This window comes from Pelophylax lessonae (genome assembly GCF_965119305.1).
Source record: "Pelophylax lessonae genome assembly, chromosome: 2".
Taxonomy (NCBI): domain Eukaryota; kingdom Metazoa; phylum Chordata; class Amphibia; order Anura; family Ranidae; genus Pelophylax; species Pelophylax lessonae.
This window is the reverse complement of record NC_138769.1, coordinates 558,458,385-558,480,109: the sequence shown is the minus strand read 5'-3', so window position 1 is coordinate 558,480,109 and position 21,725 is coordinate 558,458,385. Positions and strand designations below refer to the sequence as shown.

The window sequence follows — 21,725 nt, the reverse complement described above, 5'->3', positions numbered from 1 at the left end:
CAGCAGAGATGTCTCCGCTGACATCCGCTGCTCCATAGAGGTACATGCAGTGGTGTATTTAGGTTTTGTGCTGCCCTAGGCCTGACTAAACTTGTGCAGCCCCTAATTTAAATATGACCCACCTCTTCCTGTAAAGGACAAACCCCTTCCTGTTTTTTGACCCGCCCTGTCATCTGTAAACCACAGACCACAACCAGTCTATCAGTGCCCATCAGTCCAGCCTCATCAGTGCCGCCTTATCAGTGCCCATCAGTGCAGCCCCATTACTGCCCATCAGTGCAGCGTCATCAGTGTGGCCTCATCAGTACAGCCCGATCAGTGGCCACCAGTGCAGCCTATCAGTGCCCATTAATGCAGCCTATAAGTGCCCATCAGTGCAGCTTATCAGTGCCACCTTATCAGTGGCCATCAGTGAAGCCTACTAGTGCCCATCAGTACCAGCAGGTAGCAGTGTGACTGCTTAATGGGGGTGCCAGACTGATTTGCCCCATAGGACTGGCACTATACTAAAAGTGTAGTGCAAGCCGGTGGGGAACCTTTTCATGCGGGAGCCAGGAGGAGGCTGTTTTTTTTCCATGTGGGGCGCAGCTTTTTTGCTGCCCCCCTGCAAAGTGCTGCCCTAGGCCTGGGCCTTGTTGGCCTAGGCCAACATACAGCACTGGGTACATGGAGAATCTGATCAGGTCAGCCTGAAAAACTGACAGGCAGACCTGATCGGAAAGCCCGTGTGAAAGAGGCCATAAAGTGCTGAAGTGCTCCACATAAATTAATTCCGTGATGTGACACACACAATCTTTTGTTTTCCTCCTCAACAGAAACAATGGACCCACAGCTTTTCAGTCTGGGAGTCAGACAGGCTTGAGTTTAATAGGACTGATGGGTCACAAGGAACAAAAAATAGAAACAGTTTTTACTTTTTTAAAACATTTTTTAAACTAATGCGTAAGAGGGAGAAGAGATTAGGCAAGAAAGAGAATTTAAAAAATTAGTAAAATTCCACTTTAACGTCCAAATTTTGTTCATTTCTAAACAGACCAAAGCTAGACAAGTACACATAGCCATTTTATTCAAGGTCAGTTCTCAATTATAAACAGCTGAATTTTTATTTAAAATGGCAGCTTGACACTTGCATTTTTTAAGTTTTGCATATTCTACAATCTGGTCAGATTGCAGGACTGTAAGGAGTGATTTATGGTACAGTACACTAATTCTTCATATATAATTTCTTAGATGAAAAATGATAAGTTATATGAAGTTTAGGAAGTGTGCTGATTTTGTGTACTCTAGCAGTTCAGAACAGCTGGATATCAAATATTTCCATGCATATGCAGCGCAGGCCATAGCCAACAATCAGAAAAAGCCTGTAATCTCAGTGCAGTAAAATGATCTCAATTTGAACTATGTGAATTTGAACTATGTGAAAGACATCTTTATGATAAAACTGACTTTTTATAGCAGTTACTTCATATCAGTGTGCACTATTTTTCATTTTATGGAGGCGCGTGAGTGTCTCATAAGCGGTTTGTATTTCAATAAAATGTTGCTCAGCTTCTATGGGACGATGTCGGTTATGATCTGGATGCCAGAGCTTTACCAAATCTCGATAATGGCGATTTATTTCCTCAATGGTAACATCAGGAGACACTCCTAGAATCTGGTACAAAAAGATAGTGTTAAAACCTTAAACAGATTATCCTTCAATTCAATACGAACTTTCTGTTTTAGAAAACATATTTATATTACATGATTATTGTAATATAATGCTAAGTTTATATTATAAGGGTAATCTATGTTACAGAGTATGTCTGGGCAAAAACAAACGTGGTACATTTTTGCCCCTGCAGATACAGAAAAATACCTGTTCATCTGCTAGAAATGTGGTTAGCACCATACTTATGATGTGGGATTTCTTTCGTATTGTGTGATGTAAGCCCTACCAATCATCTTTTGCTAAACTGCTCAACCCCTCTCTACCCTGTTCTACACAGAATAAAGACTAGGGGGTCAGTGTAGGTGTCAGTGTAGGAGGGGTCAGTGTAGGGGGGATGAGTGTAGGTGTCAGTGAAGGGGTCAGTGTAGATGTCAATGAAGGGGTCAGTGTAGGTGTCAATGAAGGGGGGGGTCAGTGTAGGTGTCAATGTAGGGGGGTCAGTGAAGGGGTCAGTGTAGGTGTCAGTAAAGGGGGGGGTCAGTGTAGGTGTCAATGTGGGGAGGTCAGTGTAGGGGGGTCAGTGAAGGGGTCAGTGGAGGGGATCAGTGTAGGTGTCAGTGAAGGGGTCAATGTAGGGGGGTCAGTTTAAGGGTTCAGTGAACGGGAGTGTTAGTGTAGGGGGGTCAATGTAGGGGGGTCAGTGTAGGGGGGGTCAGTGAAGGTGTCAGTGTAGGGGGGTCAGTTTAGGTGTCAGTGTAGGGGGGTCAGTGTGGGGGGTCAGTGTAGAGGAGTAAGTGTCAGTGTAGGAGGAATCAGTGTAGGGGGGGCAGTCTAGGGGTCAGTGTAGAGGTCAGTGAAGGTGTCGATGTAGGGGTCAGTGAATGTGTCAGTGAAGGGGGGGGGGGTCAGTGAAGGAGGGGCAGGGAAGAAGGGTCAGTGAAGGGGGGCCAGTGTATGTGTCACTGTAGGGGGGTCAGTGTAGGTGTCAGTGAAGGGGTCAGTGTAGGTGTCAGTGAAGGGGTCGGTGTAGGGGGGTCAGTGTAGGTGTCAGTGAATGGGGTTCAGTGTAGGGGGTTCAGTCTAGAAGGGCAAGTCTAGGGGGGTCAGTGAAGGGGGGTCAGTGAAGGAGGGGCAGGGAAGAAGGGTCAGTGAAGGGGGCCAGTGTAGGTGTCACTGTAGGGGGGTTCATGTAGGTGTCAGTGAAAGGGTCAGTGTAGGTGTCAGTAAAGGGGTCAGTGTGGTGGGGGGGGGGGGGGTCAGTGTAGGGGTGTAAGTGTAGGGGTTAGTGAAGGTGTCAGGTAGGTCAGTGTAGGAATCAGGAATGTCAGTGTAGGGGTCAGTGTAGTAATAAGGTAGGTCAGTGTAGTGATCAGGTCGGTTAGTGCAAGAATCAGGTAGGTCTGTGTAGTGGTGGGGTAGGTGTCAGTATAGTAATCAGGGAGGTCTCTGTAGTGGTCATTATAGTGATCGGGTAGGTTAGTGCAGGAAACAGGTAGGTCAGTGTAGTGGCCAGTGTAGTGGTCAGGTAGGTCTGTGTAGTGGTCAGGTAGGTCTGTGTAGTGGTCAGGTAGGTTTGTGTAATTGTCAGTATAGTAATTTGGTAGGTCAGTGTCATGATCAGGTTGGTCAGTGTAGTGGTCAGGTTTATTATGTACTCGGTCTGACCAGACTATCGAGGTTGAGCAACCCTCTCCACCCCCCCACACACACCTGTACTCAATCAGTGTCCACCATCAAGTGGATATAGGAGGAGTCCCCTGTAGTGCATTTGCACATCTTTCCCAGCAAGGAGTATTATCTCGAAGGGTTAGAAAGGCTGGATTCATCTCTTTTTCATGGATAGTGTAGGACCCACTGATAATGGGGTACTTTGACGTAGTGGTGGGCTTGAGCACTATATGGCCATATGGTGGGACCAAATCCCCATTTTTATTTATGGACTCTCTTCAGATTTGGTAGTAATTTCTTTTGCATTTGCGCGCTATTCTTTTTTAATATACATGTCTTTTGGTTCATAGCTGCAGCAGCTTTAGAAATACATGGGTATGCTCCCCCAAAAAATGTTTTGCCTGTTTATAGTGGTCAGGTAGGTCTGTGTAGTGTTGAGGTAGGTCAGTGTAGGTGTCAGTATAGTAATCAGGTAGTTTAGTGTAGGAATCAGGTAGGTCTCTGTAGTGGTCAGATAGGTCTCTGTAGGTGTCAGTATAGTGATCAGGTAGGTTAATGCAGGAAACAGGTAGGTCTGTTTAGTGGTCAGTGTAATTGTCAGGTAGGTTTGTGTAATGGTCAGTATAGTAATTAGGTAGGTCAGTGTCATGATCAGGTTGGTCAGTGTAGTGGTCAGGTAGGTCAGTGTAGGTGTCAGTATAGTAATCAGGTAGTTTAGTGTATGAATCAGGTAGGTCTCTGTAGTGGTCAGATAGGTCTCTGTAGGTGTCAGTATAGTGATCAGGTAGGTTAATGCAGGAAACAGGTAGGTCTGTTTAGTGGTCAGTGTAATTGTCAGGTAGGTTTGTGTAATGGTCAGGTAGGTCTTTGTAGTGGTCAGGTAGGTCAGTGTAGGTTTCAGTATAGAAATTAGGTAGGTCAGTGTGGTGATCCGGTTGGTTAGTGCTGGAATAAGGTAGGTCAGTGTAGGAATAAGATAGGTCAGTGTAGGTGTCTGTGTAGTGGTCAGGTAAGTCTGTGTAGTGGTCAGTATAGTAATCTGGTAGGTCAGTGTAGGAATAAGGTAGGTCTGTGTAGTGGTCAGTTAGGTCAGTGTAGGTGTCAGTGTAGTGGTCTGTGTAGGGGTCTAGTAGATTTGTGTAGGGGGCACAAATTACTTACCTTGCCCCGGGCGCTGACAACCCACGCCATGCCACTGGTTGCCATTGCCTGAATTATTTTCTAATAACCAGCTACTACATCCTATTTAAGCTCAGCTTTACACCATTTGTTCCAAAGGATTTGTATTTTTGTTTATGTAAGTCTGAGATTTAAAGCGTAACTCCACTTTTGCTGAGAAAAAAACATTCCCCTCTGGGTGATCTATGTACATTACAAGGATTTTAACAAAATGTGTTGCAGATTCCTTCCTTTTGTTATTCTGAAGAAATAATTGTTTGTGCCTCTGTGCTGAGTGGGTCAAATAGGAGTGGTTTCATAGTTATCTATCAGCTGTGCAGCTGCAGGGCTCTAATGAGGAAAGCTGTTGGTTTTGCATCCCTTTAGACGCGTTCCTATTGGGAGTATCTCACCAAAAATAACATTTTTGTTGCAGGGGATGCAGAAATCTGACTTGTATCTTAGGCAGACTTCTGGGGAAATTGGTGAGCCAATCACACAAGCAGGAAATTATGTTTCTGGGGTGTGGTCAGTGCACATTCTGTGTACAGAACAGCTCCAGGTAGCCATATTGCAGTGTACTTTCAGAAAAACACAACAGTTGCAGATTGAAAAGGTCATTTTTAATAACATTCAATCACAGTATGATTTGTGTCGCAATTGTATACGCTATATTGTTTTTTCTTTATTTGCTGATTTTTTTCCACACTAAAGTTGAGTTACCCTTTAAGCAACACAACACTGCTTTCCCTGGCAGTGTAGGAGACCTAGTTTTTCTCTGCTGCAGTTAGGTAACAATTACTGGTCTTGTCACTCCCCCAGCCTGTGACTGGATAATGGAGAAGAAACAATATACTGAGCTCCCTTTTCCGTCACTCTGCTCTCTCCTCCTATTAGCATGCTCCTTGTTAACAAAGGACTGCAGCATAACTGCTTTCCTCCTTAGGCTGCTTCTTCCTCTTTCATTCTAAGTTCTGTGGTACAAGGATTTGTAAGAAGCTGGTACCAAGTAAAAGGTATTTACACTGCTTAAAAAAAAAAAAAAAAAAAAAAAAAACAATAACAATAATTTAATAATGAATATACCAGTGCAATCATTTGTTTCGGGGCTCCTTAAAGTCTGCAGTGGATCCACAATGGATTGCTTTTTACAGGGTGGTAGAGCAATAGCTGCCAGGCATTTAGGATTTAGACTGCCAGGCATTTTCTTTTTTTTTACAGTTAATTGGGAATTTCATATGTAAGTAGGTTGCGTTTGGCAGTCATATTGCCTGCTGAACAAGCTCTGCATAGAAACCAATCAGCATCTAACTTCAGATTATTCAATTAATCTTTGACAAAAACTGGAAGCTGATTGGGTTCTATGCAAAGCTTTACCAGATTTTGCACTCTCCAGTTTTAGTAAATCCACCCCATTGAGTATACATTTTGCCATGCCATGTGTAAGACCCCAAGTGGCTGCATGTTTTCTTATAGGTGGGCGTATAGATGGGGTGGAGTAAAACTGCAGTTCAACCACCCATTTAAACAAAGTAGAGAGTATCAGTACATTATGTGTATAGACAAAACTCTTTTTTTTTTTTGTTTTGTATAGAGTAAGGAACGTTTAAACCCAGTGGCGGCTGGTGCTCAAAATTTTTTTTGGGGGGGCGCAAAAAGAAAAATGTAATAAGTATTGCTTCGCGGCAAGAAACGCGGTAAAAAATTGCGTGACTTTGAGGTCATGGTACAGGCATGGCACAGGTGATGGTACAGGCATGGCACAGGCATGGCACAGATGATGGTATAGGCATGGCACAGGTGATGGTATAGTCATGGCACAGGTGATAGTATAGGCATGTCACAGGTCATGGTACAGGAGATGGTATAGGCATGGCACAGGTCATGGTAAGGGCATGGCACAGGTCATGGCACAGATCATGGTACATGCATGGCACAGGCATGGCACAGATGATGGTATAGGCATGGCACAGGTCATGGTACAGGCATGTCACAGGTCATGGTAAGGGCATGGCACAGGTGATGGTACAGGCATGTCACAGGTGATGGTATAGGCATGTCACAGGTGATGGTATAGGCATGTCACAGGTCATGGTAAGGGCATGTCACAGGTCATGGCACAGGTCATGGTACAGGCATGGCACAGGTCATGGTAAGGGCATGGCACAGGTGATGGTACAAGCATGTCACAGGTGATGGTACAGGCATGTCACAGGTCATGGTAAGGCCATGGCACAGGTCATGGCACAGGCATGGCACAGGTCATGGCACAGGCATGTCACAGGTCATGGTAAGGGCATGGCACAGGTCATGGTACATGCATGTCACAGGTGATGGTATAGGCATGGCACAGGTCATGGTAAGGCATGTCACAGGTCATGGCACAGGTCATGGTACAGGCATGTCACAGGTCATGGCACAGGTCATGACACAGGCATGGCACAGGCATGTCACAGGAGATGGTATAGGCATGTCACAGGTCATGGTAAGGGCATGGCCCAGGTGATGGTACAGGCATGTCACAGGTGATGGTATAGGCATGTCACAGGTCATGGTAAGGGCATGTCACAGGTCATGGTAAGGGCATGGCACAGGTCATGGTACATGCATGTCACAGGTGATGGTATAGGCATGGCACAGGTCATGGTAAGGTATGTCACAGGTCATGGCACAGGTCATGGTACAGGCATGTCACAGGTCATGGCACAGGTCATGACACAGGCATGGCACAGGCATGTCACAGGAGATGGTATAGGCATGTCACAGGTCATGGTAAGGGCATGGCCCAGGTGATGGTACAGGCATGTCACAGGTGATGGTATAGGCATGTCACAGGTCATGGTAAGGGCATGTCACAGGTCACGTCACAGTCATGTCACAGGTCATGTCACAGGTCATGGCACAGGCATGTCACAGTCATGCCTCAGGTCATGTCACAGGTAATGTCACAGGCATGTCACAGGTCATGCCACAGGCATGTCACAGGTCATGTCACAGATCATGTCACAGGTTATGTCACAGTCATGTCACAGGTCATGTCACAGGTCACGTCACAGGTCATGTCACAGGTCATGTCACAGTCATTTCACAGTCATTTCACAGGCATGTCACAGGTCATGTCACAGATCATGTCACAGATCATGTCACAGGTTATGTCACAGTCATGTCACAGGTCATGTCACAGGTCACGTCACAGGTCACGTCACAGGTCATGTCACAGGTCATGTCACAGTCATTTCACAGGCATGTCACAGGTCATGTCACAGGTCAGGTCACAGATCATGGCATCGCGCTGCAGCTGCCTCACTTACCTGCTCTCCTGGGCTGCCTGCGAGACGTCCACGGCGCACTGCTCCTCTCCTCGAGTCCTCTTCTTCCTTCTTCTGACGGCAGCAAGCAGGCAAACCACCTCTCTCTGGCAGATCGTTTTTCATGCTACACCGGTCCGGTGGGAAGGTGACGGAGATCGGGCGGTGAAGGTGAGTGACTGACGCACGCACCGGCACCGCCCTCAATGACGTCAGCAGGTTCAGGATGTCCTGAATGATGATTGGTCCAGGCTGGAGTCTGGACCAATCACAGCCAGGACATCACAAAAGTGGGGAGTGTCGGGGCGCATTGTTCTGCGCCCCGGTGACCCCCAGAAGGCCGCCAATCGGCGCCTCTGCCCGCCGCACGTGGAAAAACCCCACCCCCCCCATAGCCACCACTAAGTCCGGCACCCCTAGTTGGCTAAAAATTGAATTTTTTTTAAATCTTTTTGTTTTCTTTTTTTAATCTTTTCTTTTTATTTTTTTTGGGGGGGGGGGGGCGGCGCCCCTGTGCCCCCTATAGACAGGCCGCCACTGGTTAAACCTCCGCCAGATTATTTTTTTGCTGTCTGTGCTTATGGGAAATTTCCCTTTACTTTCTGTGCCAGAGACACAACAGAAAGTTAAAGGAAATCTCTGAAAGTGAGGAGATATGCCCTTTATAAGTCTCCCTATAAAATGATGTCCCCTCTTCTCTGGTAATAATTTTAAAATATGTGGTTTCCCCTCACTTTTTGTTTCAGTGACAATGGTCACAAGTACAAATATAGTGGTCAACATTCCCGATAGGGACAGAGACAGCAATAAAAACATTACAGAAGGTCTAACTTATCCTCAATTTATCCAAAAACTATAAAAAGGGGTTTGCCTAGATATCTTTAAAAAAAAAACTGTAATATTTACTAAAGACAGCAAATATAAAATGTACATCTCACCTTGCAGGCCATCTCTTCCTTTTCATTCTGGAAGCTGGCCACAAACTCATAGATCTTTTCCCACTCTTTGAAGTACTGGTGATGTAATCCTCCCCCTCCTGTAAACAGCCCCCAAATCCTGTACGGTAGGAGGAGAATCCTTTCCATCAGTGCACTGAGGCTGGGGAAAAAGCTCAGCCAATTAAGCAAGGCCCCGATGCTTTCAGCCACATAGCTCACAGTCCGACTTGTATTAAGCAGTGCACTGTAAGCCAGAGGGCCAGTGAAAGCTAGGTAGGCCAATCCAATACGATATAGGCGAAGACTGAGGTTTTCATGCTGTCGTTGATGCAGCCGATAGTGACGGTTTTGCTGAGATGTAATACTGGCAGCGAGACTTATGGGGATCATGGAAACAGCACGTCCGTAAAAGATTGGGGATGTCAAAAAAGCAGCCACCAATGTGTTCTGCAGCTTAGAGGTTTTCTCACCTACACAGGCCACAAGATGTACTCCCAAACCAACTGCAAGTGGCAGGACTAACACGTAATAACTTGTAAGAGTGGATAGTCCAATGGCAGCAACTAGACCAAAATAAATGCCAGTGGTTACCTGTGCCATGAACTGAATGATACTTGCAGGTGGTATTCCATTCTTCATTTCCTTTGTTTTCTTCCGCTCTTGTTTATTGAATTTGGATACAAGCCCAGGAATTTTCCAAAAGTCCCATGTCCACCCTACACCAAATCCCCCTAAAGTAAGCATCAGAAGTAAGGCATGGCTGTCCCGTTCCAGGTATATATGGTGTAGTCCAAGCGGACCACCTATGGCCCACAGACCATATGCAACTATAAGTCGTTTTCCCATATTAGACAACTTCAAAATGTCCAGGTAATTTAAAGGAAAAGTTGTTTACGACATGCTGCTTAGTGCTCGCAAAAAATGTTGCATATCCACATGGAGTGCTTTCTCCTTGTTTCACACTGAACTGCCTTGCACACAGACTTTGCTCCTTTCAACATTGGTAACAGCACTGAATGAAGCCATAGGCCCAAAGGTCACAGCTACACCTGCTACATCTAGTCCTGCCCTCAGCCACACCGTCAATACACAGCACAAGCAAGCAATCATGTTATCCCACTGGATGTAATATTACATTTCTAAAGGATTGTTCATACATGTGTTATAGTGCATCAACATGAGTTTTGTAATTATTTATAACAATTACATTTACAGTTGTGTTCAAAATGATTCAACCCCCACTGAAATTGATTGTTTTGGCCAGTTTGACATTGATTTTGATCATTCAGTCATCCTGCTTACAATTAAATCAAAGAGGCACGTGTAGGTCAGACAAATATAACATAACATTTATAATGAAATAACCACAAATGTCTTTTCTGTGCTCACATCATTATCAGTTTTATTCAACCCACAAGTGACATTCAATCTTAGTACTTAGTACAACATCCTTTTACAGTTATAACAGCTTTTAAACGTGAAGCATAGCTTGACACAAGTGTCTTGCAGCAATCTACGGGTATCTTCGCCCATTCGTCATAGGCAAAAGCCTCCAGTTCAGTCACATTCTTAGGCTTGTGCACTGCAACTGCTTTCTTTAAGTCCCACCAGAGGTTCTCAATCGGATTTAAGTCTGGTGACTGTGATGGCCACTCCAAAATGTTCCAGCCTTTAATCTGCAACCATGCTCTAGTGGACTTGGAGGTATGCTTGGGATCATTGTCCTGTTTAAAGGTCCAACGTCTCCCAAGCCTCAGGTTTGTGACGGACTGCATCACATTGTCATCCAATATCTCCTGGTACTGAAGAGGATTTATGGTACCTTGCACACGCTGAAGCTTCCCTGTACCTGCAGAAGCAAAACAGCCCCAAAGCATGATTGACCCCCCCTCCATGCTTCACAGTAGGCAAGGTGTTCTTTTCTTCATAGGCCTTGTTCTTCCTCCTCCAAACATAGCGTTGATCCATGGGCCCAAACAGTTCTAATTTTGTTTCATCAGTCCACAGAACACTATCCCAAAACTTCTGTGGTTTGTCCACATGACTTTTGGCATACTGCAGTCAACTCTTCTTATTCTTTGGAGACAGCAAGGGGGTGCGTCTGGGAGTTCTGGCATGGAGGCCTTCATTACGCAGTGTGCTCCGTATTGTCTGAGCAGAAACTTCAGTACCCACATCTGACAAATCTTTTCTCAGTTTCTCAGCAGTCACACGGGGACTTTTCTCCACTCTACGCTTCAGGTAGCGCACAGCAGTCAAAGTCAGCATCTTCTTTCTGCCACGACCAGGTAGCGTTTCAACAATACCCTTTGCCTTGAATTTGTGAATGATGCTTCCTATGGTGTCTCTTGGTATGTTTAACATTTTTGCAATCTTCTTATAGCCATTGCCCTTCCTGTGAAGAGTAATCACCTCTTCTCTTGTCTTCCTGGACCATTCTCTTGACTTCACCATGTTTGTAACCACACCAGTAAATGTCTAGAAGGAGCTGAGTATCACAGTCATTTTAAAGCTGCCTAATTGGTGCTTATTAGGCTTTATTGCTGCTCCCTGACATCCACAGGTGTTTTCAATACCTGATTGAAAACACTTCAATGAACCTCTGTTCTTCAGAGTGGTAGTCTTTAAGGGGTTGAATAATTGTGTCAATGAAGAATTCACAAAAGAAACATTTACTACTGTATTACAAAACCAATTGATGTCATTTTAGTTGCATATGGTTCTTTAAGAAGTCCTTGTAGGATTTCATTCTGAATACAATTACAAATGTACACTAAATTCCCTAAAACCCTTTACAGCATTGGGGGTTGAATAATTTTGAACACAACTGTATTTGTAATAATTATACTTTCCACACATGAAATATACCATGTTGTGTAGCTGCAAATACAACACACAATACGTATGTTTTCCATATATATTAACTCATCCAGCAGCACACATAAGCCAAAAAAGCCTGCAGAAGAACATGCATACAATAAAAGCATGGTAAAAGATACATACAAAACAAACATATACAGTACATTACTCTTTTTGATTCATAATTTAAAGTGAAAATGTCTAAATGAGGTTTAGTGTACAATTTCTTATTTGGATAAAGTGCCTATTTCTTTTTCCAATTGGAGCAAAAATCTGTGAAAATATGTTGTGGGAGAAAGGAATTACATCTTAAACCCTATTGCTGAAGTGGTAAAGCTGGTGGGCTCAGGCTGTTACTTTTGATAGTGTTTCAGAAATTATTTAGTATGTTTGCTACTGCATGTCTGAAAGACTATATGGTAGATTTACTAAAACTGGAGAGTGCAAAATCCAGTGCAGCTCTGCATAGAAACCAAAACGCTTCCAGGTTTTTTTTTTTTGTCAAAGCCTAATTAAACAAGTTAAGGTTAAAAGCTGATTGGCTACCATGTACAGCTGCACCAAATTTTGTACTCTCCAGCTGTCATGGTCTGGAGTCGGGCTCGGAAGTCGGTAGCTATAGCAGTAGAGCAGCCCCCACTGACAAGCAGGACAGGTATATGAGCAGGTCACCCTGGCGGATGACACTGGTTCATCTGAAGTGCGGGGTCTGAGTACTAACTGGTATCCACTAGCTCTCCTGATGGTGGACGTGGGTTTTGCCGCATGTTAATACCAGGTCACGGTCCTCAGGATCTCCCCTCCAGGAGGTGAGCGAGTCGGGGTCCAGTAGCCGATAAGCAGGTAGGGATGAAGCAGAAGCGTTGTCAGTAAACAAGCCAAAGGTCGCTAATGAAAGGCTGCAGGTTGAAATTAAGCAGAAGCGTAGTGGAGGAACAAGCCAAAGGTTGGTAATGAATGGTAGTAAAGATATGGATGGCAGCAGGAGAGGCAAGGACGAGATATTGGCTGGAGGGAGCACAATAATCTGGAAAACAGAAAGTGCAGAGACACGGCCTAAAGTGATTATAAAGTCTTGTTTTTTTTTTTTTTTTTAGATAAAACATGTTACACTTGTTATACTTACACTTGTTTTACTTGTTACAAACATGTTATATTTCCCTGCACTGCAAAGTGGTTTTGAACAGGGCAGCCTGGATCCTCTTCTTCTCGGGTCCCTCTTCGCTGTTCCTAGCCTCTCCCTCCTGTCGTGTGCCTCCAGAGCAAGCAGTTGCTTTGAGGGCACCCGAGCCAAGTTGCAGCTCCGTGTGTCCATTCAGACATGGAGGTCCAGTTCGGCCCGCCCCCTCTATCACCTGACTGGCTAACTGACTTTGATTGACAGCCACAGGAGCCAATGTTGCTGCTGCTGTGTCTCAGCCAATCAGGAGGGAGAGTCCTGGACGGCCAAGAGACTCATGGACATTGCTGGACAAAGATGGGGCTCAGGTAAGAATTAGGGGCTGCTGGAGAGGCTGCTGCACACTAAAGGCTTTTTATCCTAATGCATTCAAGGAATTGTCCAGGGAATTGTCCATCATTCCAGATAGCTCAGCAAGAAAAGTCATTGCCAGACACAGCAGAGGTCCCAGGTTCAAGTCCAGGCCCTGATAGTACTACCCTCTTCCCTGGATGTCTTAGGGCCATTCTCCTCAGGCTCCCAAGAGTTTTCTTCTGGCCCATAACCTTCCCATTGAACCAAATATTGTAATTTGGTCCTAAAGACAAGAATTTTCTCCACCACATATTCTTCTTCCCCCTGTACCTCGACAGGTGGAGAAGGTGGACAATTCTTCAGGAAAAGGATTTTCATGAAACGGTTTGTGTAGCAATATGTTAAAAACAGGGTGAATCTTCATACTGTCAGGAAGTGCTAAGCAAAACGTGACCGAGTTGATTTGAGCAGAAATCTGAAAAGATCCCACACACTTTTGATCCAACTTAGCTGACAGAACGTGAACCTTCAAATTTTTGGTAGATAACCAAACTTTGTCAACCATATGAAAAGTAGGAAGTGATCTATGATGCCTGTCAGCGACCTTCTTGTAATATTCCTGAGCCTCATTCAATGTATCAATCAGTTTCTCCTGAATCTCCTGTAAAGTAGTTATCTGTTTATAGCACTCTCTCTGTAGGGCTTGCTGTATGATGACTTCTTGGGCCTCCTCTGATTACCAGCATACAGTCACTTAGGGTACAATTCACACATTTATCCTTACTCCCAATGGCTCGTTGCTCAATAAACAGTTCGGGGGTTTTGGTTTTTAGTATTTATTGTGGAACTTGGATGGGAAAAGGGAATAGTGGGATACTCCGACTGGAGCTATATACATTGGGTAAGGACAACTCTCACTTGGCCCCACCAGGTTGCTTGTGAAAGCAGTCTCACCCATACCATACTGCCACATGTATGGAAAGGGTTAAGTCTCCTTGCTTTTTCTCCAGCAATATACTTAGTGATCTACTTTATCTTCAAAATACTCTCTAGCATCCCCTTTGCTGACACCCGTCCACTGACTCTTCTAGTTGCAGGGGTGGTCCCCCTCAGGTCAGGCCCCTTGACACAGCTCTGTGCACATTGTACTGCAGAATCAGAACCTTCCAGTGTCTCCCCTCCTAGTCAGCTTTACAGGACCTCCAGGGTTCAGTTCCTCTCTAGCTCCTCAGGCCCTCAGGTCGACCACTTGAGGCCGCAATGCACTTTTACAGAGGAGGAGGCAGCGGCCCCCTTCCTCCAGGACTCCGCTCTCCAGCTGAAAGACCCCGAGCACATGTGTTCCTGGCATTTATACAGTATCCCAACATGCACAGAGGCAATTTTCTCTGCCTATCACCAGGGCTGCACTAAATGCCTGTGCACTTGTTTGTCAGGTTTCCTCCCCCTGTCCAATAAGCCTCCTTATTGGACCAGTGTGAAACACTGCAGACAAACTGAGTTGCACCTCAGCACATTGAGCAAACCTCACTAGGCAGATCCTGCTCTCTGGTAGGCAGAAAACAATATAGATTTACCTGGCAATCCTTCTGGTAAGCAGACAAGATTTAAAACTATACTCTCTCTAGCACCTACCTAGGAGGGTGCTACATGTTGGTAACAGCAGGAACTGGAGTTGAGATAGGGAGATCTAGAATAAAACATGGATGATACCCAGTGTTTAAGAAAAAAGGGGCTTTGGGAAGTGGAGCTATGTTTAGATTTATCATATGCAAACTCTGCCATAGGAAGATAGTCCACCCAGTCATGCTGAAGATAACTCACAAAACATTGAAGATATGGCTCCAAAGTTTGATTGGTCCACTCCGTCGGACCACTAGACAGAGGATGAAAAGCAGAGAACAGAATAATTGTTACACCCAAAGCTGAGCAAACACTTCTTTCATGTAGTTTAAAGGTACCACCTTACTTGGTATAAAAATGAGCCATCTTAGTGAGATGATCGACAACTACCAGGATAGTGGTCATCCCTTTTGAGCGGGGAAGATCGACCAACATATCCATAGAAATTGACCATCATGGTCTTGATGGAACAGGCAGTGGTTGGAGTAACCCCAGAGGAGAAGATTGGGGTGTCTTATTGCAAGCACAGGTCAGACACAAGGCCACATAACTCTTGACATCTTTCTTGTACCAAGGCCACCAAAAGGAATGTGATAAGAGTTCTACTGTCTTAGAAAACCCAAATATAACTGCAAAGGGTGTGCTAACATAATATTGAACTTTATGGACAAAGACTGGGATGCCATTAAAGTTTATGTGCGTGTAAAGGCAGGCACCCCAACACATTTGGCAATATAGTGTATGTATCTCCTAAAATAGATAAAAATATTATTTCCTCAGATTAATCTTTAGGTCCCAACAATGAGGTCAGATGATCTGGAAGATATTTTCGTTCACAGCTCAAGCATCAAATGCTGACTAAAGTGAATGCAATTTTGACAGACCCATCTGGGACAAGGGCTTTTGGAGGGAACTGCAGGGTAGCCTCTTGCCTACTGACTATGGGCCTGGCATTTGAGAGAGCTACAAGCATTCAGAAAGATGTCCTGTTATATAATGCAAGATGACATGTTATTACCACATTTAACAGTCAAGGAAGCCATGATGGTCTCTGCCAACTTGAAACTCAGTGGGAAGATGTATGTGAAAAGAAAGCTGGTTAATAAGATTTGGACAGCTCTGGGTCTTCTTCAATACTGATGACAAACTACGTATCTGGGTGGGCACTGACACCTAGGCTTGTCTAGATGACTAGCTTTAAAATAGCTTACTGTTTATGTTAGCTGTTCATTAGATGTATTTACATTACTGTTTACAGTTTGCATTGTTTAGGATTATGTGATCAGGCTCTTATCTGATTTTGTGGGGAATATATTTTGTGTAAATTTACAAAAAAGTCAGTTCCAGTTTGCACCTAAGCTAGCGTCGTCTATTTCTTGGGTGCAATTCTCAGCTATAATACTTGGTTTCAGAGTGGAGGAAGTTGTATCCTGGCAGAAGCACCCAGGCGGGGTGCCAAGCGATCAGTCACAGCAATGTTATTCAAATTTTTGGGGATTGGAAAGCCTTTTGGCCAGTTTTTTTGGACTACAATCTGTTGCACCCACAAGACTGACCAAAACGGTTTTAAAGATGGGTAGCATTTTCTAACTGTGGTCACTGTTAGCCCCTAAATACTAGAGGGACGTTTTAAAGTGGTGCAGGGATAGCAGTTATTTCTCCATGAGCCAGCCCAGTGGCATTTTGAAATGGCGGGTTGGTTTCCGTGGTTTCTGTGGCCCTGTCAGCATCAGCACTGAAACCCCTAGGCTTTTAATCTTATCATCACTCAAAAGGAGTGCTTGTAGCAACTTGTCGTTAGCACAATACTTAAGCATTGTGTTTACATTCTACAATGATGTATTGCTGGCTGATCGTGGCCAGTTATAGATCACTATTAGAAATGATATGCTGCTACCAGTGTTAGTAGTAACGTCGTTACTTAACGCAGTTACTTTTCAGGGTAACAAGTAATCTATCTGATTACCCGTCCTCTCCCTGTAACGCCGTTGCCGCTACTTTCGGCTGCGTTACCGCAATTACATCTACTGCCACTAGATGGCAGTAGATGTAATTGTATTCCCCCTCTCCTCTATGACCGCTGTCTGGAGAGAGAAGAGGAGGAGACTCAGTCGAGTGAGTCACGAGTCGGACAGCAGCAGCACAGCGCGCCAGGAGGAGGGCATAGAGTCTGGCGGGCAGCGAGTCGGCGACCCGACCCAGCCAATTCCACTTCACTTGTGACTTTTGTCAGCCTGGCAAAATATATATAAAACAAACATATCCAAAAATATATAGTCCAGGAGTCGACTCCACCACCACCACAGGGCAGCAGGAAGTCCATCACCACCAGTCCACCCACACACACAGCCAGGCCAGCCCAGAAGAGGAGAGAGGCACAGACAGGCAGGCCTGAGGCCTGGAGGAGGAAGGAGGCAGAGGAACCCGGACAACAGTGTGCCAGTGCCTGCCAGGCCACACCACCAGCATGCCCAGCACAGCAGGTACCAAAAAAAAAAAAACCTCACAGACCCAGTCAGTCACAGACAGTCAGGAGTCAGGACTCAGACCCCCACCAGCCACCACCCACCACACCACCACCAGCAGCCAGCCAGTCCAGAGACAGCAGCAGCCAGCAGGTACCAAAGAAAAAAAAAAAAGGTTACTTAAGTCAGGTCAGCAGTCAGCGGCAAGTACCAAAAAACAAAAAAAAAACAAAAATACGGTTACTTAAGTGAAGTCAGGAGAACTCACAGACCCCCACCACTAGTGTGCCACGCCACCACCAGCCAGGCAGCCGCCCACCACCAGCAGCAGCCAGCCAGTCCAGGCAGCAGCAGCCGGTACCAAAAAACAAAAAAAACATAAATACAGTTACTTAAATGAAGTAAGGAGGACTCAGACCCCCACCACCAGTGTGCCACACCATCACCAGTCAGGCAGCCACCCACCACCAGCAGCAGCCAGCCAGTCCAAAAAAAACAAATAAGGTTACTTAAGTGAAGTCAGGAGGACTCAGACCCCCATCACCAGTGTGCCACGCCATCACCAGCCACCACCAGCAGCAGCCAGCCAGTCCAGGCAGCAGCAGCCGGTACCAAAAAACAAAAAAAAAAAACATAAATACAGTTACTTAAGTGAAGTAAACACAAAATAACAGCAACAGTGACTGATAATGGTTCTAATTTTGTTAAAGCATTTAAGAGGTACCAGCCACTTGAGGAAAGTGATTCTGAAGAAGACGATGAAGATGAGGTGACGTTTACAGACATTAATGATGCTCTACATGCAACTGGTGGTGAGGATAATGATGGTGATGTGATCACTTTGCCCCCCCACAAGAGATGTGCATCACACACACTAAATCTGATTTCATGCACAGATGTGGACAAGTGGCTGCTGTCAAAATCTGCAACAAAGGCTGTTTATAGAAGTGCTACTGCCAATTGTACTGCCCTATGGAACAAGACTAGTCGATCAGCTTTGGCTACTGAAACAGTTGATGAGTTGGTGTCAAAAAAGCTGCTTGTACCTTGTACAACACGATGGAATTCCTTCTATGATGCCCTGGCTCGAATCTGTGAAATATCTATGGTAGACCTTAACACAATTTCCTCCAAATTAGGACTGACAGCGATAACAGAAAGGGAACACCAGTTTTTAAAGGAGTACTGTATTGCGATGAAGCCCCTTACAGTTGCCTTGGATATACTTCAGGGAGAAGAGAATTGTTTTCATGGTACACTCCTACCAACGATTGAGACATTAATGCTGAAAACAGAAGCTCTTCAAAGTGGCCTGCAAATCCTGAGGGACCTTCCTGACGCCATAGTAACAGTAAGAACTTTAATTTAATATTTTATTATTTATTAAGTGAACATTGCTGTAGTACTCATATAATAATAAATACAACTGCTACTAATTATGATTATTATTTCAGGCTATCAAAACCAGATTTTCTGATGTCCTGGGAAATGAAGAGGCTATACTTGCTGCCGTAACTCTTCCAAAATTCAAGCTTCGCTGGCTGCGCTCACAGGAGTTAAAGGATAAGGCTAAGGCAAGTTTGCTGGCAGAGTGCCGAAGAATTGTCCTCGAAGAACCACAACAAGGTAACAGCACATCTACACATCACACAGATTCAGCCAAAGAGAACGATTTATTTTCCTTTGAGGAGGATAAGGAGGAAACCTCCTCTTCAGCAGCAGAAAACCAGGTGGCAGACTATATTAGATCTTCAGCACAACACTTTAACTCTCTGTGTGGATTTTCGCTCATCAAGAAAATTGCACTACGTTACAATGCTGCTACTCCATCTAGTGCACCTGTTGAGAGACTTTTCAGCCTGGACAAGCTTGTCTTCTCTCCGAAGAGGAACAGACTGTCAGACAAAAGATTTGAAAAGCTTCTCCTCCTACGATACAACCACTGGTTTAGTTGTTAGATGACAGGAGTATTTTAGTATAGATTAATGTATTGTTCATTTTCACTGAGAACGAACAACATGTTAATCTACATGGAGAGTTGGATAGTGTTCTGTTTCTTGTGCAGTATTATACTAATTAAAGGCAAGATTTTCAGTGGTTTCTTATTAGTAATAAGAAACAAAAGAAAAATCTGGCCTTTAATTAGTGCAATTAATTATCTGTATCTGTATAATTGTTTAAAAAGAAACAAAGGAAAAGCTTGCCATTAGTGCAAATCTCTGTAACTGTATATTAGGCCTACTGCACAATAAACAGAAGTTTTGTTACTGTACTGAATAGTTATGAATTATGAGTTGGAGAACACTATCCAACTGTTAACTATTCAGTACAGCAACAAAACTTCTGTTTATTGTGCAGTAGGCCTAATATACAGTTACAGAGATTTGCACTAATGGCCAGGTTTTCCTTTGTTCCTTTTTACACAGTTATACAGATACACAGATAATTGCACTAATAATTAAAGGCCAGATTTTCCTTTGTTTCTTATTACACATGTTTACAGTTGTGTGTCTTAGTTTTGCACTTGAATGCAAAGTGTGTGAACACTGAACATTATTTTTTTTTCAATATTTAATTTTGTTACTGTACTGAATATATAAGAGTTGCATAGTGTTCTCTATAACAGAACACTATCCAACTGTTAACTATTCAGTACAGTAACAAAACTTCTGTTTATTGTGCAGTAGGCCTAATATACAGTTACAGAGATTTGCACTAATGGCCAGGTTTTCCTTTGTTTCTTTTTACACAATTATACAGATACACAGATAATTGCACTAATTAAAGGCCAGATTTCCCTTTGTTTCTTAAGAAACAAAGGAAAATCTTGCCTTTAATTAGTGCAATGAATTATCTGTATAATTGTGTAAAAAGAAACAAAGGAAAACCTGGCCATTAGTGCAAATCTCGAACTGTATAGTAGGCCTACTGCACAATAAACAGAAGTTTTGTTACTGTACTGAATAGTTATGAGTTGGATAGTGTTCTGTTCTCCAACTCGTAACTATTCAGTACAGTAACAAAACTTCTGTTTATTGTGCAGTAGGCCTATACAGTCAGTCAGTCAGTCAGTTACAGAGATTTGCACTAATGGCCAGGTTTTCCTTTGTTTCTTTTTACACAATTATACAGATACACAGATAATTGCACTATTAAAGGCCAGATTTCCCTTTGTTTCTTTTTTACACAAGTTTACATTTGTGTGTCTTAATTTTGCACTTGAATTTTAGTTTCAATATTCATTGTTTATATGTTTCTATGCATATCATTCATATCTATGGCAGGCTGCAATCTATTGAGTTGGGTTCAAATAAATACCAAATGTTCTAAAATACTGTATATAGTGTTTTTATTCTTCAATATAAACATCTTTGCTATTAAAGATGTTATAGAACGTAATTGCATTATAGAATATAAAAAAAAAATCACAGTTACTTTGCTGAGTAACTAATTACTTTTTCAATGTGGTAACTGAGTCAGTAACTCAATTACTTTTAGGGAGAAGTAATTTGTAACTGTAACTAATTACTTTTTTAAACTAAGATGAGCAACACTGGCTGCTACACAGCTTCATGGGGGCTCTACACATGGTCATTCGTGGTCACATGTGACTTGCGCTGGGCACCCCTGCTGCCAGCTGGTTTGATGTTGAGCTTTTAGCCAGAGAGCTGTCATTTATGGGGTAAGACCAGTGGGAGAGAATCATCAGCGCAGGTCATCATGTTTGTGCTGGATGGTCGTTGTTCATTATGATTGACAATGGATCTACATCACTGGACCACATGATTGATGCTGGATTTACATTGTGGGACAAAATTTTAAATAAGATTATTTAAGTATGCAGTCCATTTTTGCTAAAAACCTGAGTGAGGTGTTTTTCCTTCCCAAACTCTATCCATGGCTATACATACCTTTAACCACTTCAGGACCGAAAGGATTTGCCCCCTTAATGATCAGGCCACTTTTTTAAATTTGGCACTGCGTGACTTTAACTGACAATTGCGCAGTCATGCAATGGTGTACCCAAATTAAATTTAGGTCCTTTTTTCCCCACACACAGAGCTTTCTTTTGGTGGTATTTGATCACCTCTGCACTTTTGTGATATTAATAAAAAAAGAGCGAAAATTTTGAGGAAAAAATGACATTTTCATTTTCTTTTAAAAATATCCAATATACTCAATTTTTGTCATATATTTAGTCCAAAATGTATTTAGCTACATGCCTTTGACAAAAAAATATCAATAAGCGTATTTTTATTGGTTTGCGCAAAAATTATAGCGTCTACAAACTATGGTGTATATACTGGAATTTACACAGCTTTTACTTTCTGATTGCCTATCTAATTTCTTGAAGTGCTAAAATGGCAGGGCAGTACAACCCCCCCCCCCAAACTACCACTTTTTGGAAAGTAGACATCCTAAGGAATGTCCTGAGAGGCATGTTGAGCCCAACGAATATTTAATTTTTTTGTCACAGGTGACAAGACAGTATATTTCTGACTCAGACACTAATACATGTAAATGATCAGCACTTGGCAAACATGCTGCACAACAACTGTGTGGATAGTTATACTGTGTACC

General features: G+C 43.6%; 2 protein-coding genes across 2 annotated transcripts; one reads left to right on the top strand and one right to left on the bottom strand.

The window, feature by feature from the left end:
• Positions 1–1,305: 1,305 nt before the first annotated feature.
• Positions 1,306–9,725, bottom strand: DNAJC22 (DnaJ heat shock protein family (Hsp40) member C22). Its single transcript, XM_082248562.1, has 2 exons — positions 8,724–9,725; positions 1,306–1,654 (listed from the first exon to the last, which is right to left on the bottom strand). The coding sequence occupies exons 1-2, from the start codon at positions 9,567–9,569 to the stop codon at positions 1,469–1,471; spliced, it is 1,032 nt and encodes a 343-aa protein (XP_082104688.1). The 5' UTR covers positions 9,570–9,725; the 3' UTR covers positions 1,306–1,468.
• Positions 9,726–17,834: 8,109 nt separating this feature from the next.
• LOC309546160 (uncharacterized protein) lies at positions 17,835–19,183 on the top strand. Its single transcript, XM_082245700.1, has 2 exons — positions 17,835–18,495; positions 18,599–19,183. The coding sequence occupies exons 1-2, from the start codon at positions 18,250–18,252 to the stop codon at positions 19,100–19,102; spliced, it is 750 nt and encodes a 249-aa protein (XP_082101826.1). The 5' UTR covers positions 17,835–18,249; the 3' UTR covers positions 19,103–19,183.
• The last annotated feature ends 2,542 nt before the right edge of the window (positions 19,184–21,725 follow it).

Excerpts from the sequence above, each read along its gene's own strand:
- DNAJC22 (XM_082248562.1), bottom strand. The coding sequence starts at position 9,569 with ATGGGAAAACGACTTATAGTTGCATATGGTCTGTGGGCCATAGGTGGT. Across the intron at positions 1,655-8,723 it reads AGGAAGAGATGGCCTGCAAG|ATTCTAGGAGTGTCTCCTGA; the intron begins GTGAGATGTACA and ends TTTTTGTACCAG.
- LOC309546160 (XM_082245700.1), top strand. The coding sequence starts at position 18,250 with ATGGTAGACCTTAACACAATTTCCTCCAAATTAGGACTGACAGCGATA. Across the intron at positions 18,496-18,598 it reads TTCCTGACGCCATAGTAACA|GCTATCAAAACCAGATTTTC; the intron begins GTAAGAACTTTA and ends TTATTATTTCAG.